The sequence below is a fragment of the Microtus pennsylvanicus genome, chromosome 5 (assembly GCF_037038515.1).
Source record: "Microtus pennsylvanicus isolate mMicPen1 chromosome 5, mMicPen1.hap1, whole genome shotgun sequence".
NCBI classification, from domain to species: Eukaryota; Metazoa; Chordata; class Mammalia; order Rodentia; family Cricetidae; genus Microtus; species Microtus pennsylvanicus.
The window spans coordinates 59620126-59646994 of NC_134583.1; the positions used below are offsets into that span (position 1 = coordinate 59620126).

Here is a 26869-nt window from a genome sequence, read left to right on the forward strand (position 1 = left end):
GACGGTGTGTATATGCACCTGTGCAGGCCTGCTGCCTGCAGAATGTCCAAAGAGGGCGTCAGATCCCCTGCAACTGGAGCTATGGATGACTGGGAGTCACCACATGGGCGCTGAGAATTGAACCCGGGGCCTCTGCAAGAGCAACTAGTGCTCCTAACCACTGAGTCATCTCTAGAGTTCCCTGTCCACCATGTTTGGAGACAGAGTTTCTTAATTAGACCAGCAACTTGCCTGAGGTTAGGCTTCCTGGCCAGTCAGCCTAGAGATCCGCTTCCCCGTGCTGGGCCTACACATGCAGGCCGTGATGCCTGCGGCCTTCTACTGGATGCCTTGGTGGAGCTCAGGTCCGCATGCCTGTACAGCAGCACTTCACACACCAGGCTACCTCCCCACCCCAAATGTATCGCTTCTCACTCTTTAATGCTTCCGTCTCTCTGGCATAGGACTAGATGAGCCAGCTGAGTGAATGAATGAATGAACCAGGTGAATGAATGAAACTAGAGAGGGCTGCTTTATCTTTTCCCCTTTATCTGAAACAAGGTCTTGGTGGTGTGGAACTCACTGTGTAGACCAGGTACATGTGAAACTTGCGACCTGCCTGCCTTGGCCTCCTGAGTGCTAGGACTACAGGCCTGTGCCATCATGCCCAGAGTCCTGGTTTAATGTCCCTGGCCTTGACCCTCTGGGTCTGTGCTTTCTTACCAGGGACAGCTGCTCTCGGAGCTGGACAACTACCCGCTTGTGTGCTCCAGCCAATGCGATGAAGTAGAACATGACCAGGCTGCAAGACAAGACAGAGGTTGTGAGGGAGCCTGCATTACCAGAACATCATTAAAAACCACCCGAACACTCACAGGGAGGTTGTATTATCTGCAGGTCAACAAAAACCACCCCAGGTCTGCAGGATGCTAAGAACCACCCAACACTCATCGGGGAGCTGTGACACCTGGAGGCCACTAAAAAAACAAAATACACTGATTATTTCATTTGAATTATGTTTTCTCTGGTTATCAAAAAGAGCTAAGCGGGCCAGCCCTCCTATCTCCTAAACATATGGCCAACGGCCGGAGAGACACCTGGAGGCAGGAGAGTCTGACTTAGAAGTCTTTAGTTTTCTCTGCTAATTACAAAGTTACTAATGAGCCGGGCGATGGTGGCGCACGCCTTTAATCCCAGCACTCGGGAGGCAGAGGTAGGCGGATCTCTGTGAGTTCGAGACCAGCCTGGTCTACAGAGCTAGTTCCAGGACAGGCTCCAAAGCCACAGAGAAACCCTGTCTCGAAAAACCAAAAAAAAAAACAAAGTTACTAATGCTCCTCCCCTGACTGCTGAATGGCAGTGAGAAGAGGGAAAAGCCCAGAAAGTCAGTTAAGGGTGTCAGTAATTGGCTGGGAATGCTCACTTGGCGGGTACTACAGCTTCCTGTCTACAGCTCTGGGGCTCAGACGGGGTCACGTTATAGTGGACAGAGGGCAAGCCCCCATTTCATAGGGAAGCCAGTCTCACCTCGTTGCTGTCCATGTCCCCAGACAGGGCTGATCAAATCAGCACCATATAACCAGGAGATGTAGAGAATCTACAAGTCTCTTCAAGCCAGGGGTCCCCAAGGACAGCAAAGGCAGAGCTGATGTCCACCACCAGGGGGCACCAGGTGGACTATTAACCCATTGCTGCGGGAACTCAGCTCCTTGGGAAGTCCAGCTGAGCATCCCTAAATCATCTTATCAATCTCAGCTGGAGTGGGAGTCCCCTTTTCATGGGCATTTTTTAAGCTGCTTCATAGAGTGGGCTTTTTTAAAATGATTTCATTAATAGTTCATTGTGGCTTAGACAAGGTGGAGGCAGAGTTCAAGTGCAAGCTCCTCTCTAGGGCTCCTCTGTCGCCCACTGATCCATTATTTTTTTTCCATAGACTGTGAGATTTAGGCAACCCACCAGCGATGTTAGAAATAGACCGTGTTTACTGGGCTTTTATAATCAGGCACATGGGGCTCGGGCCTTACGACTGTAAACTTCCTGAGTCTAGTCAACATCCCCCTGAAAGAGTAAATATTATTATGCCATTTTAAAAATATTATTATTTCCATTTATCATGGAAAAGTGAGGCTCAGAGAAGCTCGGTAACTTGTCAAGCCTAGCGTGTGACACTCCGGGGTATTCCCAAAGGCCCACGTGCTAAAAGTGCGGCTCCCAGCCAGTGCCATCAGGAGATGGGCTCTAGCAAGAGGAAGGTAGGTCAATGGGGTGTGTCCTTGACGGGTATTGAGACCCACGTCCTTTCCTGTTTCTTTGCTTCCCAGGGGACATGAAGTGAACGGGCCTACTGTACCATGTGTTCCCACCGAAGGGACTCTGGCCAGCTCGAGCGTAGTGGGCATGCCTCTGGCAGGGCTTGCCCTTTTCTCCCATTCCCTCTGCCTTGCTAAAAACTATTAGCTTACATCCCTAAAGCTACCACCAAGGCCCATTTCCTTAGTAGGCCACTTCCTCCTCCTGAGACTGACTACCAAGGTCCAGTTAGCAAAGTCCAGCAATCAAAAGCCCCTTTTGGTTCACCTAATTAACATGCCCAATTAAAATTAAACACCTCTTCTTCCCCACCTCTGCTCATCTACGCCTGAGACAGGTGGAAGAGCTGGCCCTGAGGTCAGAAGGGCAGAACAGCTACCCCTCCCTGCCACCAGCTGCAACACTGGAGAGCGAGAAGGCCCCGCAACTCGCATGCGTAGCTTTATTGCGCTCCACTGGTGGAGGTGTGGGTGGGCCAGCCCTAAAGTTGTGGGCCCGCCCTAAAGTTGTGAGCATGGGAGAGCTTGTCCCCATCACTTATCTGTCATGTGGCAGCATGAGTTGGGGAGAGATGGCCAGCAATCCCCCCACCGCGTGTGCACGCGCACGCGCGCGCGCGCGCGCGCGCGCTGGCCTCGAGGCCATAAGAGTGGGAGAGCTAGCTCGACCCTCATCAGCTGCAGCCCCTACACCACGCCTGGGCAACACAGTAGAAGTGGCTCTAAGGGTGTAGGTGTGGGGAGATCTAACCCTGAGGATGGGAAAGCAGGAGAGCTGGCTGTGCCCCTTGCTCATCTCTGCAAGGGGTGAACTCTCCGAGGCAATGCAGGAGAGCTCACTCTGGGGGTGAAGACAAGGGAGAGCTAGTGGGCTGATCAACCCTACAATTACCCAGAACCTGAACCACCCCATCTGTGATCTGCTGGAGCACGTGAAGGGACCGGTCCTGCAGACCCAAAGCTTCTGGGTCTCCACAACACAGGGCAACAACAGGATAACCAAGGGGAGTCCCAGTGAGGGCCCAGCATTGATAGTGTAGCAGAAAGAGGAGGCCTTGAACAAGACCAATGACTCTTTGCAATGAATACTTGCAAGTAAAGATATATGGATAAAATGGTTTACTGTGTGACTCACTGTGCCACATTGCAGCTTCTATGACGAGATTTCTTTCCTTTCTACTTTGTTTTTTTTCTCTTAAATTTTATTATATTTTTGTGGGGGAAGGTTGCAAAGGCAAAGGGTGGATACAAAGGGATAGGAAAATGAATGGGATAGAGCTGCATGGTGTGAAAGACACAAAGAATAAATAAAAAGAAAGAAAAGTAAACATTAAACACCCTATCCTAACACAGGGTTTTCCCCCTTTTTCCTTTGTAAACTGCCATTTTCCTATGGGCCATGTCTGTCTCCTATCTCTCCAGAGGTCTCTTATTCCCTGCCCTTTGTTGGGCAATCTTGGTCTTTGGGCTGAGAACTTGGTCTTGGGGTCCTGAGCTGATACTTTTCCTTTCACCCACCATGCCGTACTCGGCCACTACAGGCCCAAAGGCAACAGGGCCACATGACCATGGAATACAGAATGTGAACCCCTGAGCCAGGATAAAGCTCCTCTCCTTCTAAACTGAGTCTCTTGGCATTTTGTCCCAGCAACAGAAAGCATTCTAACACACACCCTCCAATTCCCAGGTGAGAGCGGACATACTGGTCTGGCCTGGCTGTCACTCACCAGATGATCATGAAGAAAGGCACGGCAAAGGCTTCCGACGTGACGCCATGGATCAGAGTCTGCAGTGAGCTGGGGAAGGTGCTCACCGTCTGGGGGATGACCTCCCAGGTGGTGTTGAAGTTGGTGAACGGCCCACAGGCTTTCGAAGAAGGGATGCTGCCAAGACAGAGAGGGCGGGATGGCAGCCCAGGCTGAGAGGTCTGCCCAGGCATGGCCGGAATAGTTATTTGCAATAGCCTACAGGGAGCTCCCAAGTCCAGGCGTTTCTGGAGGGTTATGTTTGGAAATGCTGACCCCGAGATTCCATCAGGTCTCTAGGTCTAACTTTCCATTTGCAGGACATTCAAGGCAGAAATGTAAGCTTGACGTCACAGAATGAACATACTAGACAACCATGTATTCCCCAGTCTCTTAATTCAAAGCAGAGAGAAGGGCTGGAACTCCTCAAAGAATCAAAGAGGACTGTAAGGCATGATGGCTGAGCACAGTAGGGGACGTGGGAAAGGCTGCTGCTTTAAAACAAACCCGCGAAGACTGTGCTGGGATAGCTGAGAAATTTGAAACTGACAGAAATAATTAGCAATGTTTCCTCTGTGTGCATGTGTGTATGTGCATGCGTGTGTGTGCATATGCACGTGTGCACAAATGCATGTGACATGTATGTGTGTGTGTGTGTGTGTGTGCATGTGTGTCTGTCAGTGCCTGGAGGCAGAGGTCAACATCAGTGTCTTCCTGTGTTAAAGCAGGGCTTCTCAATGAACACTGATCCTGGAGCTTGTCCTTTTGACCAGTCTGGCTGGCCAATGAGCCCCGGGAGCTGTCTGTCTCTATTCCTCCAGCTATCTTCTGCCTCCTCCCCAGCCCTAAGGTTAAAAAGTAGCCAGGCTAAAAAAAAAAAAAAAGCAATGGAAAACCAAAGAAGGTAGACAAAGAAGCCAGCAGGGACCCTCCGTGGGCTCTAGAAAAGCCCATGAAGAATGTTACAGGTTCTTGTCCATAAAGAGATAGAAGTCACAAAAGAAAGGAGCAGTTTAGAAAATTAAGATATGGGGGCTGGAGAGATGGCTCAGAGGTTAAGAGCACTGACTGTTCTGAGTTCAGTTCCCAGCAACCACATGGTGACTCGTGGCCATCTATGGTGAGATCTGGTAACCTCTTCTGGCATGCAAGCATACATGGAAGGAATGTTGTATACATAATAAATAAATAAATCTTTAAAAAAAAGAAAAGAAAATGAAGATATACTTACCGAGACATGCTAATTGTTAGTGGTATAATTGCTAAGCACAGCCCAATCAGCAACACCAGCAGGAAGAAGAAGTTAGAATTGGATGCTCTGAACTGCTTTGGGGAGGGTCTGCAGGTGTAAAGAAGACTCAGCTATGGAACAAAGGAGAAAGGAAACAATAAGAGTCCTGAGTAGTAGGGTCCCACGCTGTAGTGCAACTGGGGACTGTCTAGCCCTGCCAGGGTACAATAATGTAGAGATCAAACAGAAGAATGCTCAGTGCAGATTCCAGTTGGGGAAATTCATGTTGATGACATAAGAAGAATGGACCAAAACACACTGATGCTATAACTGATGATCAGAGGGAATACTCCAGAAGGAATGTTGAAGCTGACAGTGGGGGATCCTTAAAGTGGATCTGAAAGATGTACTGCACACAGCACTTTAGAGTGATCTGGGGGACACAATGCATATTCACAGGGATTCAAATATACAGAAGTGAATCTACAGTGATCTATGCCAACTAAGGAGATATCTTGCTTGAACATTTTACAAGCGCATAATCTTTCCCATGTGTTAGAAATAAATATTTACACCGAGGGGATGGAGATTTGAAGGTAATATCAAGTAAAAAGGGAGAGAACGAAAAATAAAGGCATACTGTTTCTAATAGGACAGACAAACAAACAAAACCACCCGCATTTCTGGCTAGGATATGAAACCTGTCTGAATTCCGTAAGAACCAGAACAACTTGTGAGCTTACTTCTAGGGACGAGTCAGACTGCAGCAGGGCGGCCCTGGAACCTGTGTCCCCTAGGCCGGTGACCCATTCACTCACCTGCCCTTCACTACACGGCACATGGGAGCGCACTAACCAACCAGCGTTTTCCGGTGACTATGTCCACCATCTTATCTCCTCTAATGATGTCCTGCTAATTGACCTTTCCAAATGAAGACATGAGAACACTGGCCAAAGGCTAAGGCACCCAGAATAAAGTAAGGTCCCACTCACAGGGTGGGCAACCGTACTCAGTGACAGCAAGTTACACCTGACTCTAACATTCTGGAGACATGCCCACTCTGTGTGACCTGGGGCCAGTTAGCCCTCTGAGCCTCTGCATTCTCTTTCATAAAACATTAGTGGCTATTCCAGGGCTGGAGGTAAGCACTACAGATAGGAAGTGGGGACACTGGGGGGCATGGACTAATATTATCCGCTATTGTCAGCATCAGCATTATGAATGCTATTATTTCCATTTTTTAATTGCCAGGTAATCAACAAATTTTCAACTTGGTGTGTGGCACGGACTTGCCTAACATGCTCAACGTTCTGGGTTCAAGTGCCAGCACTTAGAAAAATGAACTAATTAAAAATAAATCTTTGCCTTAGTAACAAAGAAAACGGCAGAAGGGTGGTGATTACTATGCTTGCTTTATTGTTTGGTAAGTATGGGGGCTGGTGAGATGGCTCAGTAGCTAAGAGCGAGTACTGCTCTTACAAAGGACCAGAGTTAGTTCCCAGCACCCACACCAGGCAGCTCCAATTCCCTGTAACTCATCTGAAAACCTAACACCTCTGCCATCTACCACACATGTATATATATGCACAGACACACACACACTCACAGAGAGAGAGAGAATTAAAAATAATAAAAAGAAATCATTAAAAAGATCTCTGTCTTCATTTTAAAAAATAACAAACATGGCTTACTTTATGATTATGAAGAAACTAGTAAGTTCAGACAAGCCAGTCACCTGCAGGGCCACTTGCAGTCACCCATGGAGCATCTGATCCTGTCACAATGCATGGGGATCATGAGTTGGGCCAGTCACTATGCCCTGAAAAGCTACGCACTGACTCCAAAATTACAAAACAGAAATCAAGAAACCCTTGGCTAAATGTCATGGAAATAGACCACTCTTGTTGAATTCCTAGCTGAGACTCAGTTCAGTCAGTCACAATCAGTCACAATTACATCATAGGAACGAACCAATTCTTAAATGTGCTTGAGAAAGTTGTCAAAACAAAACAAAACAAAAATGATGTGTAATCCCAGCACTTGGGAGGTCAAGGCAGAAGATCAGGAATTTGAGGCTAGTCAGAGATATACAGCAAAAAGAGCTAAAAAGTTATTGGAAATCTTTTCTCGGAATAAACACATATTAAAGAAGCGATATTGCATGAGGCCCAGGGTTGGAGGGACATGTAATTACGATGTGTCTCAGGGGCTAAGGAAGGACTCAGATGGGGCTGGGGACACAGTCCCAGGCTATACCACTGGCCTGGCATGCTGGAGGCACTGAGTTCCTGTCCACAGATTTGCAAGAGCAAAGCTACAGAACGAGCAGTACAGGGTGGGAGCCCCGTGCCTCTCCTCACCTCTTTCACGTAAAAGGTGATAATGAATTTCAAGGTGGCAATGGCGGGGAGGAGCGGGGAGAAGAAGGCTCCAATCCAGCAGATGGTCTGTCCATACACGATACCCAGGACGTTGTCTGGGATGGCAAATTCCTGCTGTCCCCAGCACTGGATCAGCTTCGAGGATGCACAGTAGGTCACCAGGAGCCTGGAAACAAACTAGACACATTCTTACCTGATCCTACCAGTGCCCCTAAGGCTACAGAGCCATAGCCACCACCAACATCATTTCCAAAGCAAGTTTGAGGGAGAGAGAGAGAGAGAGAGAGAGAGAGAGAGAGAGAGAGAGAGAGAGAGGTATGTATGAGAGTGTCCACATGTTTGTGCATGCAGGTGTGTGAATGTACCTGCAGAGGCCAGGGAGTGACATCAGATGCCTCCCTCAGATGTGTTCCACCTTGTGTTTTGAGGCAGACTCTCTTACTGAGCCTTACTGATTGGGCTGAAGGAGCTAGTCGTTGAGCCCCAGGTACCCTTCCATCTCCAACTCTACAATGCTGGGATTACAGGCACAAGCAGCCACTCCACGCTTTTATGTAGGTGCTGGAGTGACGGAGATCTGGATCCAGGTCCTCGTGTTTGTGCAGCAACTGCTTTTACTGAGGAATTCATCATTTCCTCGGCCCAGTGTTTCTTTTTTATTAAGAAGAAAATGTATCTATGCATGTTTTTATGTGTGTATGTGCTCACGCATGCAGATGTGTAATAGCACATGTGTAGACACCAGAGGACAACGTGTAGAAGTCAGTTCTCTCTTTCCACAGTGTGGGTCCAGTGAACAACCTTAGGTGGGTGAGTATAGGTGACCACTGCCTTTACCCTCTGAGACAGCCTGCTGGGCCCTACTTTAACTTTTCTGGTATCTACCTCTAGGGTTCACTGGACTTCTAGATAATTCCAGACTGGACTTCTAGATAATTCTGCATCTGAATGAACTGCTTGGGTTGCCCAGGATGGTCTAGATCTCAGGATGCTCCTGCCCCAACCTCCTGAGTGCTAGAATGATGGATAGGCCTGCCTCATCCCACCCTGGGTGCCTTGACCATGTGGCGAGCAGAGATTCACTTCAGACTCCTGGGAGGGCAGTGACAGCAGTGGTGGGGATCATGTCCTGTTGAGCTCTGCGCCACAGTGCTCTCCCTGTTTTGGTCTGTGTTACTGTGATGTTTGAAAGAAAATGGCCTCTATAAGCAGTGTCACTAATAGGAAGTGTGACTTTGTTGGAATAGGTCTGGCCTTATTGGAGGAAATGTGTGGGGGTGGGATTTGAGGTCTCAGTTGCTTAAGCTACACCTGGTGTCACAAACTCCTCCTGCTGCCTGTGGATCACGATGTAAACTCTCAGTTCCTAGTCCAGCACCACATCTGCCTGCGCACCACCATGTCCCACCATGATGACAATGAACTGAACCTCTGAACCTGTAAGCCAGCCCCAGTTAAATGTTTTCCTTTGTAAGAGTTGCCATGGTCACGGTGTCTCTTCACAGCAACAGAAACCCTAACTAAGTCAGTTCTCTTGCTTATTCTCAGAGAAAGGCTCAGATGGCCCTGCTCTCGTCCCTTCCTTGACTGAGAGAAATAACTTGCTCGTAGTCACAAGATCAGCAAGAAGATGGTGTGAATCCAGATCCAGAAGCTGCATCCAGCGTGTCTGCCCTGGCAGGGCCTTGGCTGCATCAAGTGCAGAAAGTATACACCAGGAGGCCTTGTGAAGGGAGGCACCATCTCTATCCCGGGTACCAGGGTACCACCTAAAGATGTGGGTAGCTGAGGCTCCTATGGTGTCAACAGCCTAGGGCCATTTGAAAGTCACCAGGCATCAATGGTTCCTCAGTGACTGTGGAGTCGTCACCCAGCGTTTGTGGAGAGCAGCCATGTCAAGAGCTTCCAGTCATAGAGTTGGGGTGGCAAGGGCTTCCACACTTACTTCCTAGGGAAATCCACGAACAGTGTCACTGCCAGGATGATGATGAAGTCAAAGATCATCAGCTTGTACATTTCCTGTCCCACCTGTGTCTCCCAGCACTGAAATCAAGACGTGGAGACACAATAACAGACCCACTCCCAGTGCAGAAAGCCAGCCTTCTGTATCCTCAACCATCTCCACATCCCCATCCTGCTGCCCCTAAGGTCCTGCATAGACTTCAGCATCCAAGCCCTTGACCATGCCCAGCTTGGGGTCAGACCTGCCTTGAAGCTGGGAGTCAAGGCCATGGCTCACCGGGTAGAGCTTCTGGTTATAGCCGCAGAGTTCACAGGTGTTGTCACCGCAGGACGTGATCTTGGAGCCCAGCGTGAACACCAGCACGCAGATGGTGGCCAGCCGCATGAAGACACACCTTGGGGAAGAGGCACGGGGAAGAGAAGGTGTCAGGGCTGGACTTCCGTGGACCCTACATTGAGGTCCATGCAAGCAAACCTGAACTACAGTTTCTGCTGGGAAGCGGATGGTAGGAAACTGACTTAAGACCAGTGAATTGTACACTTTAAATGATCAAATGGTAACTTCATGTTATACATATTTTACAGCATGTTTTACAATATTATTAATTTTATTATTTATATGCATATGTAGGTGTCTGTGTGTGGATATGTGCACATGCATGCAGGTGCCCATGAAGGCCAGAAGGGGACATCAAATCCCCTTGATTACAGGCTTTTACAGGTTACAGGCTGTTAGAAGCCACCTGCTGTGGGTGCTAGGACCTAAACTCAGATCTTCTGCAAGCGCACCTAACCACTGAGCCATCTTTCCAGCCTCTACAAGTCCTAAGGCAGGAAAAGGCAAGGCATGGTGGCACACAGATGACGAGTTCAAGGTCAGCCTGAGCCACAGTGAGACCCTGATTCAGAAAGGAGGAAGGAGGGAGGGAGGTACAGAGACAGAGAGACACAGAGACTGAGTAGTCAGCTCAGCATGTGGACCTGTGTGGATCCTGCTATGAACAAGTCACCACGCCTTCCACCATGGAGACTGGCTCTATTTTGGAACGTGGGGTAAAGTTTTGTTAAACCACGTCCTGGTGACTTGGAGACACTGAAGTGTTTATGGGTGGAATGGCATGCCACCTTAGAGCTCCTTAATATAACCCAGCATAAACACAGAGAAAGCATGAAACAAGGTGGGCCAAAGGTCAGGTATGGATGCAGCTGTTGAGTGGAAAGGCTTGAAACTTCCTACAGTGACAGGGAGGGCACCACATGCGGGAAGGGAGACCCAAGAATGTGGAGGAAATCAGTAAGGTTGAAACACACACACACACACACACACACACACACACACACACACACACACACACACGTATGAAAATGTCACAATGAAACACATTGTTTTGTTCAGATAAGTGCTAATAAAAAATATCCCCCCACTCCTGTAGTTACAAAATACAAAGTTTTTGTTGTTTTCTTGCTTTAAAAAAAAAGGCAAAAATGATATAAATACAGTCTGGAGTGGCGGGTTAGGCCTGTAAATCCCAGCACTTCGGTAGCTGAGGCTGGAGGATGTAGAATTGAGGCCATTAACAACATAGAAGCTAACAGCCGTCCTCTCTCTCAACAGCAGTTTGCTCAACCACATTTAAGGCTCTCCAGGATAAAAGATAAATTCCTTAGCCTTCTTACACATACTGAGATGAGCTCTGTCCTGACCAAACTTATGTCAACTTGACACAAGCTAGAGTCATCAGAGAGGGGGAGCCTCAGTGAGAAAACCTCTGTAAGATCAGCTGTAGGCAAGCCTGTAGGGCATTTTCTTATTTAGTGATTGAAGGGGAAGGACACAGTGGGGACACCCCTGGGCTGGTGGTCCTGGGTTCTATAAGAAAGCAGGCCATGTTGAACTTGGCAGTAAACAGCACTCCTCCATGGCTTCTGCATCAGCTCCTGCCTCCAGGTTCCTTCCATGTTTGAGTGCCTGTCCTGACTTCCTTCAGTGATGAACAGTGATTTGGAAGTATAAGCCAAAAAAACCCTTTCCTTTCCGACTTGCATTTTGGTCATGGTGTTTCATTGCAGCAATAGAAACCCTAACTAAGATAGTCTCAAAAGAAAAAAAAGAAACCCTCAATCCCAGATATTTGAGAAGAAGGAAAAAATTATCCAATTCAAACACAGTATCCACTTGGCTATCTTTGCTCACTATGAACTCTCTGGATTCTACCTGATGCTGGCAGTTCTAACATCTTTGGAACAGTATGTCCTTCTAGGGCCCCATCCTATGCTTTCAGTTAACACAGAATCAGAGGTGTAACACTGACAGGAGACTCCGAAGCCCAGGGACCTTCACTGTGTGGCAAATGATAATTTACTCATGGGGCTCATCAAAGGAAGGATGATTTTTAGCGTAGCAGAAAAACAAGCCACAAGCAACTAGCAATGTCTGCCGTGAGTGAGCACTGGTCCACCCGGCATGCACACAGCTAGGCATTACCTAAGAATTGTCAGGCGGATCTCGAAGCCTGGCGAGTAATCCTCATAGTGGATGATCTTGGCAAAGATGATTGGGGTGATGAAATTGGCCAGTGTGATCACAATGGATGGAAGGTACAATATCAAGAGGTTCTCCCCAAAAACCATCTTGTTAATTTCCTGGAAAGATAACAGAAAGCACCGGTCAGCCTAAGTGGGGTGGCGATGGTGAAGATTTGAACTGCAGAGAACTCAGCTGCGCATGCTGAGAAGACACACAAAGCACATTTATCAACCCGGGCGGCTAGGAAACATAGGCCTTGGCTGCTTAGAGCCTTCCTTCGATGCACATAGGCAGACACGCTGGAAGAATAATGAACGCTGCTGGACATATTAGTGAAGTACACAGAATTCTGCATGTGCTGTGTGGACAGCCCATTCAAGTTACCTTAGGAGCAGATCATATATATATATATATATATATATATATATATATATATATATATATATATATGTGTGTGTGTGTGTGTGTGTGTGTGTGTGTGTGTATGTGTATGTATGATCATATATATGTGTGTATGTATGTGTGTATATATATATATATATATATATATATATATATATATATATCCATCCAAGATGAAAACTAAGTTGCTTAGCCTTCCTTGAAGCCAGGTACACAACTGTAACTAAATTCTAGCTGAGGCAATAGAAGTTTTTTGTTGTTGTTGTGTTGTTTTGTTTGTTTTGTTTTTCTGAGACAGGGTTTCTCTGTGTAGCCCTGACTGTCCTGGAACTCACTTTGTAGACCAGGTTGGCCTCGAATTCACTGAGATCTGCCTGCCTCTGCCTGCCAGATGGGATTCAAGGCATGCGCCACCCCTGCCCAGTCAGAAATTTTTAAATCAAACTCTGTATCACATCCTTGAAGAGATGAGTCAGCCCCAGCCTCCCCACTTTCCCTTCGGCTAGAATGTGGATACGGCAGTGAACCATCTCATACCATACAGAAAGCAGCCACAGTATATGAATGGATGATGAAGCCACAAGTTGGATGGCATTTATGGTATTTGGGTATCTAATGCCTGATGACTGACAGTCACTACACCAATTTAAACATTTTTATATATCTAAAGAAGACTTCACAATGAAATTCTGGCTGGTCTTGAGTTTGTGATTCTCTGAGCCTCCTAAGTGCTGGAATTCCATGTATGCACGACCACACTCAGCTCCCAACACAGATTTTTAAAAACACTGCTTGGGACTAGGGAGACGGCTCAGGACCTGGGTTCCATTTTCAGCATCCATAGCCAGCTACTAACTTCAGGGGCTCCAATACCCTCTTCTGATCACCACAGTCACATGCACTCATGGGTACCAACTCCATTTCCTACATATATACATGCAATTTAAGATAAAAAGGCTTTTAAAACACGGATTCTTCTTATAAACTGAGGCCCTGGCTGTGAACTAGAAGAGTCAGAAAACACAGGCGGCCCGGCTTAGATCTGAATACTGTGAACTCCTCAGGCGGGAAGAGGTATTCCCAGAACAAAGGTTTCTGATCAGCTGATTCGCCATTCCTGTATCCACTGAACTTCTCCTTCCACCCGAATAGAGAAATGATGTTAGTATCTTCCACATAGATCTGCAGGGCACCCGGCACGCTGCCACGCTAGGGGGCAAGGTCAACTGACTCTCACGGGGCACTTACTTTCTTCATGTGCTCTTGGGAGAAGGTAGTGGCTAGGTAGATGGCATAGAAGCAGGCCGCGAGCACGGCCAGCACGATGCAGTTCAAGAACAGCCTCAGAGTGTAAATGCGTATGGTTTCCTCCGAGGTCCTTTCGGCTATTTTCTGTCGTATCCGCTCTTCCTCCAGATCTGCCTAGGGACCAAAGAAAACTCATTCGTGAGCATTTTGTAACATAGCCCACAGATTTCTCTTAAAGATGTTGCCTGAGATACCTTCCCAGGCTAAGCCCCACCAGTTTTTATGTCTAAGGCTTATGGTAAGGTAGAACCTTCCACTCTAGATTGCATTTGGCTTTGCAATAAATATGTAAGCTGAATAGGTATTTATGATGCATGTGTGTGTGTCTATGTGTGTGTGCACACATGCAGACAGTGCAGTATTTCCTTAAATAGGATATATCATTATTTTAACTTTGTTTATTAATTGGTAATTTATTTATCTGAAGTTCTGAGGGTTGAGTACTCCAGGCCAGCCCTCTACCATCAACCAATATCTCCAGCCCTTAAAAAAAAAAAAGTTTTTGTTTTTGAGATAGTCTTATTGAGTTGCCAGGACAGCCTCAAGATTTAGCTCTTCTGCCTCCGCCTTTCAAGTCGCTAGGATTATGGGTATGTCCTGCTACGTTTGCTTTTAATCCAGCCTGGGAGTCTCTGCTTCTAACAGAATTTAATTTGTTCAAGGTTAGCGTAATGAATAGTAAATAGAGCCAACTCCACCCACCTTCCTTCAGCTTTAGATCCCTACCCCCAACCTTTTCCTCATGGGTTTGACCAACATGCTATTCATTTCTCTTTTCCTATTAAATGTGGAAGTTTTCCTGATACTCCTCAGCTTCTCTCTAATCCATTCTGTTATCACAGAACACCCTTCACGTTTCTTGAGCAAACAACCTTTATGATGCTATGGCCAGGTAGGATATTAATAAGACAGTAGGGAATGGGGGTAAGATGCCACCTGCCCTGTGTGCCCTACCTCCCTTCTCAGTCCCAAGTTATAAGCATCCATGCTCGGGCTAAAGGTGATCAACCCAACAAACTACTGTAAAGAGCTCCTAAAACCAGCAAAGGGGAAGTTTGCTGAGATAGAACGGACCCTGAGATCCCATGTAATCTGCACATAGCCTCCCCAAGCCAGCCTGGTAGGGAAGTCCCTCCCCAGCGCAAACCAGCAGCACTCACTCGGAGCTCATAGCGCAAGCTGCTGTGTTTCAGCTCGGCCATGTTGCGGTTGGTTATGCAGAAGTCCCAGCCCGCGAAGATCTTGTTACAGTAACTCTGGAAGTGCTCCTCGCTCCGGATCAGGTTGATCTTGAACCCTTCCACCGACCTGACCCCAAAACACAAGTATTCTTCTGAGAACAGCAGCAACACATAGGCCCGGGAGTTGGTCTCATTTAAGATCTCCGCAGTTGGATATGGCTGCATTGCTGGTCCATTGGAACAGCGAAGTTTATTCTGTGACAGCTGAGCAGGTATCTCACTGGTGAAATTCACTGTATTTTATCCATTCAATAACTTCTTTTTAAAAGTTTTTATGTGTATAGTAGGTATATATAGGGTGTTTGGCCTGCATGTATTGCTTATGTACCGTGTGCACACCTGTTACCTGTGGGGGCCAGAAGAAGGTATCACATCACCCAGAATTGGAGTTATATATTGTTGTGAGTCACCATGTGGATGCTGGGAATCAAACCAAGCCCAGTCCTCTGGAAGAGCAGCCAGTGTACATATCACTGAGCCATCTCTTCAGCCCTCCATGAGGTAATTTACCTTTTCAAAATAATTTACCTTTTTAAAAAAAAATTACCATATATATTTATTTATTTGTTGCAATGCTGAAAATTGCATCTAGGGACCTAGCTTCTCCTAGGCCAGGTTGATTTGTGAACTAGACTCTTAGCTCCTCCTCCCCTGATAATACTTCTGTTTTGAGACATTTGTTGAGGTGCCCAGGCTGCCCTCAGATTTGTGATCCTCCTGCCTCAGCCTCTCAAGTAGTTGAGATAACAGGCGTGCACTACCATTCATGATGCACGGCCCACAGTTTTCACTCAGAAGTCCCTTGTAGTTTTCACACACACAGCTTCCATTGTGTTCCTGCTATAGTTGGGTTAAATGACTGTCAACAGTATTTAGAATCTCTCTCCTTTCTTGGGGGTTGCTCTCTCACCAAACCACCAGGGAAAGGCCTTGGTGTCTTAGGACCTGTCAGACAGACTTCACGCTGCAGCAAGTACCTAAGATTGACAACTTAAAGCCAGAAGGGGTTATTTGCTTCACTGTTTCAGAAAACTTCTATCCATGGTTGACTGGATCCATTGCTGGGCCTGAGGTGATGGGGAGGGGGAGGTCATTACAGCCACTGGGCATGATGAAAGAAGCAGAGGGGAGGAGGGAAGTATCCAGGAAGCGGGGGGGGGGGGGGATACTGACAAAGTATGTCACCTCCTTCCTCCAACCAGGCCTGGCTCCTAAAAGCCCATTCAGCTGTGCAATCATCGGTGGATCACCCTATTTCTGAGATTAGCATCCTTATGATGCATTCTCCTCTACATAGCTCACCATCTGGCGACCAAGCCTTTGACAGTGAACCTTTAGAGGGAATTTCACATCCAAACTACATGACCCTAACCAGGGGATGGACACACACCATCAAGGACTCAGCTCATCAACAGTCTTCGGGCTCTGACCACAATGGAAGGGTCAGGATTAGGTATCTGAGTGGACAGAGCAACAACACCTTAATGGCGTTTCTGTGCCCACGATCAGGCGGACTGCAGGCTGACGGAAATTGATGCGCTGTTTCCCACCACTGCGAGAAGCTGTTGCTATACAGCTGCTCAGAGCTGAGGCAGTTCTTGCCCTAGACATCACTCCCAAGCGAAGGCTGTATCCTTCTCAGATCAGTCTCCTGCCTTCCTTGGCTCTCCACACACTCAATTCCCCAATGGTCCAATTAACCATAGTTGGTTTTCTGCCACTTGCAAGCCAACAGAGACCCAGTTAACATAACACTCCCCAGCCAGAGTGAAGCCCGTGAGAAAGAGGGGCCTGGAAGAGGCACTTAGCACACACTCAACTGCAGACCGCTGCTCCGGCTGCCAGCTCCTGACTTCTGCTTCCTCCAAGCCTTGCCTGCAGCACACTCAACCCCTTCCTCCGAAGCCCACCCATAGATTCTGCTCATCCTCCAGGCCCTGATTTCCATAACTATAAGAGTTCAGTCATTGAGAATCAGAGATGCCGCCACACACTTAAAAGGGTGGGGAAATGTAGGGAAGTTGCGGGACGAACTCACAGAGGTAGGTCACAGGGCTAGACTCCTGGACCAGAGTGTTCTCTGCCTTCTTACCCACCACCCTATGAACAAGCTTCTCTGTCAAGCTTCTACTGCCATGCCTTCCCACTGTGATGGACTGAAATTCCCTGTACCCACGAGCCCGGATAAATATTTCCTCCTTTGAACTGTTTCTGACAGGTATCATCTGGTCACAGCAACAAGAACATTGCTGACACAAACGTCAACGAGAAAGAGAAAGCAAGGCACACCTACCTTTTCACTATCCAGAGGAGACTCAGGGCCAGGTAGGCAATTGTGCTTATTAAGTAAGCCAGGGGCAGATCATACGTGAAATTCTGAAATTTTACTCCATCAATGGTGTAGTGTCCATAAAAAAGGCTGGTCTTCTCCAGGAAACCCTGAACAAAGCAAGAACACAGGTCAGGGTGGGTCAGCGCAGGCAGGCAATCAAAGGAGGCCTCCCTGTCTCGAGGGACCCACACTCGAGTACTCTTGTTCATCCCGGAATCTCTCCACACCAGAGCAAAACTCAAGGTATATGGGCTGCTCAGTTAGTGTTAGGGGAATATGGATCTGCTAAATCCTGAGTGTCAAAGTTCCTTGGGAAGTGCTGGGAAGGTGGCTCAGCAGCGCAAGCACCACAGAGATCCCATTTGGTTTCCAGTCCTCACAGCAGGAGGACTCACAACCTCCTGTAAGTCCAGCTCCAGGAGACTTGACGCCCTCTTCTGGCCTCCAAGGGTACTGCCTCATGTCCACATAACCCCACACAGACACATCCATATACAAACAAAAATTAAATACCTTTAAGAAAATTAAATGGTAAGCCACACTTAACTAATGTGAAAAAAATTCCTAGGCCATAGCATCAAAAAGAACACTTAGGAATAAGTTTAACACAAGTATAAATAGTATATTGTGAAACCTATGAACCGCATTTGAAATAAAAACGGGCTGGGGGTGTAGTTCAGAGGGTAGAGTGTTGGCCTAGTATGCACAAGGTTATGGGTTTAATCCCAGCTCAAATCAGGGATGGGGACACACACCTGCAATCCTAGCACTCTGGAGGTGGAAGCAGATGGATCAGAAGTTCAAAGTCATTCTTTTTGAGATACATAACTATTTTGATGCTAGCCTGGGCTAAAAGAGACATTATCTCAAAATAACAAAACAAAACAAACAAAAAGGGTCAATATTTTATATATGTGTGTGTACATACACACACATATACATATATATAAATATATATGTATATTTGGGTGGTGGTGGTCATGCCTCCAGTCCACACACTTTGGGAGGCAGAGGTAGGCTGATATCTTTTAGTTTGAGGCCAACCTGTTCTACAGAACAAGTTCCAGAATAGTCAGGGCAGCTCCACAGAAAAACTCCATCTTGAAAAACCAAAAATAACTAACAGAAAGGCATCCATTTGTTTTCGTTTATGTACTTGGTTTAGGATTTCTATATCAATACTCTACAAATGGGTCTATGGAACCGGCGCACGCGCATGCACACACACACACACACACACACACACACACACACAATCAGAACCCAGTTGGCTTCATTCGGAAATTAACAAGCTGGTCTTAAAGTTTAGATGCAACGACAAGGGAGCCAGCAGCCAAAGCAGCCTTAAGAAGAGCAAGGCTAGAAGACCAGGTCTTGCCACAAAACAAGATCAAGGGCGTCTCGTACAGGCACAAAAAGGCACAGAAGTCGCCTTTAATCCCAGCACTTGGGAAGTAAAGGCAGGTGGATCTCTGTGACTTCAGGGCCAGCCTGGTCTACACAAAACAAAGCAAACCACCACCAACAACAACAAAATCAGACACACAGCAGAAAACAGAACCAAGCACCCAAACATCTCCAGCCGACAAGCTTTTATAGGGGAAAACATGTCCTCTGAACACACGATACGGAGACACCAGAGCCGAATCACACATAACCACAGCTGGAAATGGCTCAAGGATCTAAGCAGTAGAGGCAGACAGAGAAAAGTGGTAGCAAGCTTAAGGTCAGTCTGAGCCAAACAGCAAGACTGTTTAAAAATAAACAAACAGATAATAAACAAAGTCCTATTTTTTATGACAACCACGTATTCTCGCACTACCTGAGTAAGAAAATGCGTAAATAGGAGCAAACTTAGAAAGAGAAGACTCCATACTGTCTCCCACTCTCTCAAAGCCTGGACACACATCATAAATATCTGTCCAGCTCTTCGGATCCCTTTCCACATGGCCTCAGATTGATCTCAGTTCTCACAACTTTCTCCTTACATTAAAGGGACATCAGAGGGCCAGAGGGCCACAGAGCCCAGAAAATAAGTTCCCTGACCTCAGAAGGAGCCTGTTTCAGAAGTCAAGCCGGTGGCCCTTTGGCCCTCTTTTTTTTTTCTGTATCTGTAGAAAGTGACAAAAATGGAATGAAATAAAACCCCTTCCTCAGCCACAGACTCCACATCTCAAGTGCTCATGAGCCAGCCACTCTCTCACTATGCATAACAGACCCAAGCAATTCTCCAGAACACTGCATAAAGTTCGGGACAGGTTGCTGAAGCAAGCTATCTGTGTCAAACATCCATGATCCTGTGCCACTAATGTCCTTTAAAACACACTAATATACATTGCCTGTGGGATGCAATGTGAAGAAATGGGGCTACTTAGTGAGTTCCTGATTTGAAAGACCAAAGAGAAAAGGAGGAGGAGGAATAGAGATGACAGTAGCTCTGAGGTCAGGTCAGGTTCCAGGAATTTTTATTTTTTTATTGAGACAGGCTGTCACTATGTATCCCTGACTGTAGACCAGGCTGGCCTAGAACTCGCAGAGATCCACCTGCCTCTGCTTCCCTGTGCTAGGATCAAAGGTGTGCTCCGCCATGATGACTCAAGTTTTGCTCTCCGTAACAATGACTTCGGGCAAGATACTGTGTGGTCCTCCTTTGTGCAGCTTCCATTTCCTCATTTATGTATGCGGCACTGGACTGTGCACCAACAACCTCTGAGTTGTTTTTGTAGAAAACATGACTTTGAAGATGTAAAAGCACCCCCCCCCCACGTGCCACCATATTAAATACAATGGACAAATCCCAGACTTTTTAATCTAACTGTTCAGAAAAGCAATGGCGTGGCATTTTAATACTAGCAACTTCCAGAAAGATTAAGCCATCTGTAGGCTAAGCGTCTTCTGTCTGGAATGCTTGGAATCAGAAGAACCTGACATTTCTGAGCTTTTCAGAATTTGGACTCTTCCCATAGACTTCACCAGTTGGGTGTCCATCAGCCAATCCCAAACGTCCCCAATCTGGCTTTGAGTTTTCAGATCAGAGATGCTAACTGCAGAGTGTTCTATTAATTCAGGCCAATACAAAGGTAGCAGAGAGGAGGAGAAGGCCAGCAGCTGGAATCAGCAGAGTATTTCCGGTATACTCTAGCAGGTCAGTGGGAGCACAGGACTTGCTAGTGAGCTCACTGCAAACCCTGTTTCGCTGCTCACTGCCAACACTGGCATTCGGCTCTCACTGGTCTTTGACAAAGAACACTGTGATTTGGATTTTGTTGTCATTTTGAGACAAGGTCTAACTATACAGCCTAGACTGGCCTGGCAATCCTCCTGCCTCTACCTGTAAGATTACAGGCACACAGCACAGAGCCCCGGATGCAGGATACCAGTGTCTACACAACTTGACTGTCAGTGTAAGGAGGGTCCACAAAGGACTGAGTTAAAGACTCACCGTGCCAGAGAGCAAGTCGATGATGAAACTGTAAAAGTAAATGAGGCCAGGGCTGCTTATTGGATAGACTGTGCACTCAATATCTGCAGGAAACAACGCAAAGGACATGTGTCAGAGAGAGTCTCACTATGTCACCAACTCGTCCACTGCAGCTTGGGAACATAAGCTGTGGATACACACTCAGATGTGTCTGTGAGTTTGTCCATACATCTTGTTATTCCCTGTTGCTCTGTGTTCAGGTCCCAGTGTGTCTGATAGATCCCTTCTTTTTTCATTTCTGTTTTTAGGGTTTCTTTTACTGTTTCTTTACTAAACAGTTTGGAGTTATAGCTATTTTTGTTTGTTCAGTGGGTTTTTTAATTGCTTCATTTTGCTTGTTTGTTGATATATGTGCATATGTGCAACTTGTTCGTGCAGATGCCCACAGAGGACAGGAGAGGGCATCGGACCCGATGGAACAGAGGTTCCAGGTAGGTACGGCTGCTATGCTGATGTGGGTGCCATGAACAGAATGTGGATCCTCTGCAAAAGCAGTAGGTGCTCTTAACTGCTCAGTCATCTCTCCAGTCCCTTGTTTCACCATATAGTTTAGAACACTCCAGCTCAGCGTCTTCCCCTCTCAGCATCCTAAGCCGTAAGATCAGAAGATAAGCACCACTCAGTGCGCTTAGTGTTTAATATTTATGTGTGTTGGAAGAGTATGTGTATGCAAGTGCCCACAGAAGACAAAACAGGGCATCATATCCCCTACGTCTGGAGTTACAGGCAGTTGTGAGCTGCCCACTGTGGAGATGGAAACCAGACCAACACCATCTCTGCAGCCCCAACATTGATTGTTCTTTACACCATCTAAGTATTCAATAACAAAGTGTTGTTTTAAGGGAAGAATAATCATCTCTATTTAAATGATCACCCTGGCTCAACAGAAAAAGAAACTGAGGCTCAGGAAGGTTAACTGAGCAGCAGAGCTGGCCTGGAAACCTAATGTTGATTTTCACACAACACAGGAAATAAACCTCTAAAATGGGGATACAGAAAAAATAGGAATACACACGAGGCAGAAAGCGGCCCTCGCACTAAGTCTGAGGTCCCAGGATATTTGAATTTTAAGAGAATTAAAATGAAAACAAAGATGAGGAGGAAGAATGCCTAGGGTCTCTGAAGGGATGCTCCCGGGTTCTTCTGGGTCAGGAGTTATGTGGCAGGTGGGCATGAGGGTTCTGGAAGACCTTCAGAAGACCTGGAGCCAAACTGGCTCCCCCACTGAGCCTGGGATCAGAGGTTTGCAGTGTGTATCTGTGAAATAGAGAAAATCTCCTCATCTGGGCTAACAGGATCCCCAGAAGATCTGAATTTTGTTAAGAAGACAAAAGCCCAGCCCAGCGTTTGCTACAGTGTCTGGCACACCTGTGGAACTGTTATTAAGCTCCAAGCACATTCTTATCACAGATAGCAATCTTGAAATGAAGTCATCCGGTCGATTCTCTCAGGTTTGCTAAATCTCCCCCTTACCCACCCTGCATTGCTCCTCCCACGTGCCCTCATAAACTCAGCAGGGGCTGAGGGTCCTGACTCAGCCAGTGAGATGTGGAGGAAATGTGTTTGTGTGTCATCTTCAAACACAGTGTCAGTAATCAGCCCACATTTGCTGTGGCTCTCTTCCCCTGGGTCACAGAGACAATCATGGCTGCCCCGGCAGTTTGGGCTCTGGAGTGACAATTCCCAGCCCATGATGGATCTGGACCGTGAGAGAGAAGTACGTGCTTGTTGACACCAAGGACAATGGGATCATTTGTTTCTGCAGCATAACCTAACCCATCCCAACTGACACAGTGGGCTAGGACCCAGGATCAAGATATCCACTCACCCATGTCTTTGAATGGCACGAAGACGAAGGTGCTGTTGGTGATCTTGTACTTGGTGAGTAAGATGGGGAGCAAAACCAACATGAAGATGATGAGGAATATCACCAGGTTCAGGACCACCAGGAACCGTAGGAAAGAAAAGTAGGACTGGATCCCCGTGCCAAACTTCCCTGGAAAAGAAGCAACACGGGTACCAATGACCTGCTGCACACTGTGGACTCCATCACTGGGAGAAGGCTAGGAAAGAGAGGGAGACATATTCCTTCAATGCATTTTTTTTTATCATTTGTGGGGGGGCGGGGCACCGGCATGAGGTCAGAGGACAACTTTCAGGAGTCCGTTCTCTCCTTTCGCCACGTGGATCCCAGGAATCCACTCGGATCATCGGCAACATCTCACACTCTATTCTTTGCTTGAAGCCCGGATTCCTAGAGAGTTTTCATGTGTAGATCCACAGCTGCTTCTGAATGTGTCCTCCAAGAGCAGGAAAGGAAAGGAAGGGCTTCACAGTTAGCTTTCGTCACACCCAGCTGCCTCAGCACTGCTTTGGATGTCAATTGTTTCTGTCTGTACACATGTTCTGAGTCCTATCCTGCCTGTGGTCCACATATCTATCTTTACATCAATGTGAGACTAACTCGGTTGTTGTAGACGTGTGCAAAGGAATGTTCTCTGGTGCTACCCGTTTTCCGCTCCGCTCTTCCCTGAGCTTGTCCCAGGTGCCCCCCCCCCGACTTAGCATTTCTAACATACAGTGCTTGGAATTAGTGTGTCGATTTTCACACACAGACACACACAGATGAGTCTCTGATTGTTTTACATGAAATACATTGGCGAATTTGAGAAGTGACATCTCGTCTTTTTAATATTGAAATCTCCTGAATGTGACATACTTGGATCTTCTTTGGCATTTCTCAATAAGAGTTTTATATCCAGCTTCCTTTTCCCTCCCATTCTCTTCTTTCTTCCTTTGTCTTTCCCCTCTCCTCTTCTTTTCTTTTCTTTCTTCTTCTTCTTCTTCTTCTTCTTCTTCTTCTTCTTCTTCTTCTTCTTCTTCTTCTTCTTCTTCTTCTTCTTCTTCTTCTTCTTCTTCTTCTCCTTCTTCTCCTTCTTCTCCTTCTTCTCCTTCTTCTCCTTCTTCTCCTTCTTCTCCTTCTCCTCCTCCTCCTTCCTTCCTTCCTTTCCTTTCCTTTCTTCTTTGAGATAGGGTCTCATTATGTAGCCCTGAACTCTGGCCCTGAACTCTCATAGACAAAGCTGCCCTGGAACTCAGAGATCCACCTGCCTCTTCCTCCTGCGTGCTAGGATTTAAAGGTGTGAACTACCACACCTGGCCATTTTGTTTGTTTGTTTTTGAGGGGAGAATCCTGCTATAATTTAGACTAGCTTTGAACTTACCAGGTATATCTGACTATTCTGGAACTTATGATCTTCCTGCCTCCCCCTCCCAAGTTCAGGTATTATAGGCTATGCCATTACACCTGTCCCATAAAAATGCTTACAGTTTTCTATGCTTGAGCATTGTTTATTTCTCCTTATACAAACTTCTAGGGATTTAACTTTTGAAATATGATTATAAATTATACAAAAACTCATTCATTTTGTGAAGCTGGGGAGGTGACCCAGCAGCTAGGAAGGTGCACTGCTCTGCAGAGAGCTTGAGTTTGGCTCTCAGCACCCACATTAGATAGTTTATAACCACCTGTCACTCTGGCTCCAGGGTATCCAACTTCCTCCTGTGCCTGCACCTACATGCACATACCCCACACAGAGGCCACGCATATAATTAAAATTTCTAAATCTTTTTTTTAAAAAAAAAACTTACTTTTCTAAATGTTGCTAGTATGAAGAAATACAGTTAGGGCTGGTGTTGTAGAATATTTTCCTAGCATGTGCAAAGCCCTGGGTTCCCCCAGCAGCTCCCTAAAGATGGGGGCATACTACCAATTTTATACAGACCTTTTCAAATCAACAACCAACCTTGTTAAATTCACGTATTGATTCTAATGGCTGGTATCTTTTTATTTTCTATGCATATATTATCTGGACAAATGATATTTTATTTCTTCCTTTTCTGTTTCTTTTCCCTTTCTGCCTCATCCCTGAAGTGTACAGTTAGCTAAGACTTCCAGGGTAATGTTGAAGAGACTCTGCAATAACTGATACATTTTCTCATCCTCAACCTCAGGCTTCCAACATGTCATCAATGGGATGCTTGTTGTACGTTTTTCACAGATTTTAAAAGGCAAAAACTCTAGCTCACACTTGCTCAGACTAGGGCTAACGCTGTCTTCTCTGCACCTCTCAGAATAATTGTACCGTCCTCATTCATGCAGTGGACTTAGGGAGGGAAACAAACCTAAGAGCAGCCTCCTAGCAGAGAAGACCTGGATCCCTGCCCATGGCCTGCAGAACAAGGTGCTTGTTGTTCTCTGGGAGTCAAGAACACAGAGCTGACCCTAATCATCGAAGACACCCACGCCATGTTCTTTCAAACACTCAGCAATGTCACCAGAGTTGATATGGCTTTGATTTGCATACCTCCTTCTGCCACAAGGACATCCAGTCAGCCAAGAAATCCCAGTAGAATAAATGAAAACAAAGCAAAGATCCATTTCCTCAGGGAGAAAAAGTCTCACCACTCAGACAGAAGTCTCCAGGAGTATTCCACCAAACCAGGGAAGCTGGGCCCAGCATCCTGACTACTGGTCTTGGTACTGTGGTCTGATACATGACATCTCAAGGAGGAAGGTATTTGGGGATCACAGTTTGAGGGGACACAGTTTATCACAGCAGGCATGGTAGTAGGAGTGTTGAGGTGGTTGGTCACCTCATGCCCACAGTCAGAAGCAGAAGAGAGACAGGAAATGGGACTCAGATAAGCCCATCCAAGTGATTCATATCCTCCAGGTAGGTCCCACTCTGCAGCTAGCCCACAACTGGAGACCAAGTGTTCATACACAGGAGTCCATGGGAGACATTGCACACTCAGAGCACACTTGACCTGTGAAGCCTGACAGGCTGTGAGCCTCGTCACAGCTGAGTGCGCTTGGGCTTAACTTTGTTGTGGCGGGAAAATGGAGAAGTAGCCACATGAGAGGGTTTTGTGAGGCTGGGCATGGTGGCACACACCTTTAATACTGGCACTAGGAGGCACAGACAGGAAGAGCTCAAGGCCAGCCTAGTCTACATAGAGAGAAACAAAGGAGCGGAGAGTCTTGTGAGTACGGACAGAGGTAAAAAGAGTGAGATGCCAAAAGCAACAAACACTCAATTCATTGCCAATGTTCAGTAAAGAGTTGCTTGTATTTTACTCAAGACTACACTATGCTTCCTTCCATTCAGAGAAAGAGTGTGTGTGGCAAAGTTCCAGATGAGTCTAGAAGGCCACTTAGAAATATGTTTATAGTCTCCACATAAAACAGCAATTTACAAAGAAGAGGAAATTATCAATGGTATATTTAAAGATTTATTTTATTTTAATTATGTGTATGCTTAAGGGGGGGGGGACATGAAGATGCCTGTGGAGGCCAGAAGAGGGTTCTGGATTCCCTGAAGCCAGAGTTACAGTCTGTTGTGAGCTGTCCAGTGTGGGTGCTAGAAACAGAACTGGGACCTTTGCAAAAGCAGTTTCCACTCTTACCTACTGAGCTGTGTTCCAGCACCGCCCTCCCCAGAAGACCAGAGGACACCCCACTATCTGTTTGCTTAGGGACAGGGTTTCAAGTATAACCCTGGCTGGCCTGAAACTCACAGAGATACACCTGATCCTCCCTGGATTAAGATCATGGCCACCACGCCTGGCACTAAACTTTTAGGGTAGTCAATAAGGAAGACGGTAAACGTCTCCCAAACATCCTGCCATGCGCTTTACAGACTATATTGAGAACATCTATATTAGCAGCTGTAAGACACTGACTATAAATCGTTTTTTTTTTTTTTTACAATAGAAAATACAGACGGGTAAGAAGCATCTCCCTGTCTCAAGCTTTGCTGTGACCTTTCAAGATGACAAAGGCACAGGCCCTATTAAGGCTAAATGTGGGTCAAGTTCATACTCCAGACAGTCTTGACTGTCAGCTTACCTGGAACTAGACTCACCGAGGAGGAACCTCTGGGCACATCTGCCAGGGACTAGAGAGGTA

At 46.6% G+C, this 26869-nt stretch overlaps 1 protein-coding gene across 2 annotated transcripts in view; it reads right to left on the reverse strand.

Annotated features, from left to right (window-relative positions):
• Positions 1-26869, reverse strand: part of Tmc7 (transmembrane channel like 7) — a 52344-nt gene that overhangs the window by 3276 nt on the left and 22199 nt on the right. The window contains exons 4-15 of one of the 2 annotated variants that reach the window (XM_075972004.1): positions 22727-22894; positions 20860-20942; positions 17379-17524; positions 15005-15152; positions 13785-13958; positions 12093-12250; positions 9885-10002; positions 9591-9688; positions 7625-7811; positions 5265-5395; positions 4016-4171; positions 703-781 (exon numbers count right to left, since the gene is read on the reverse strand). In XM_075972004.1, the coding sequence (XP_075828119.1) occupies positions 703-781; positions 4016-4171; positions 5265-5395; positions 7625-7811; positions 9591-9688; positions 9885-10002; positions 12093-12250; positions 13785-13958; positions 15005-15152; positions 17379-17524; positions 20860-20942; positions 22727-22894 (1646 nt within the window). Of the gene's footprint in view, positions 1-702; positions 782-4015; positions 4172-5264; positions 5396-6955; positions 7039-7624; positions 7812-9590; positions 9689-9884; positions 10003-12092; positions 12251-13784; positions 13959-15004; positions 15153-17378; positions 17525-20859; positions 20943-22726; positions 22895-26869 lie in introns of those variants that run through there. The other variant, XR_012910596.1, reaches the window with a different exon arrangement.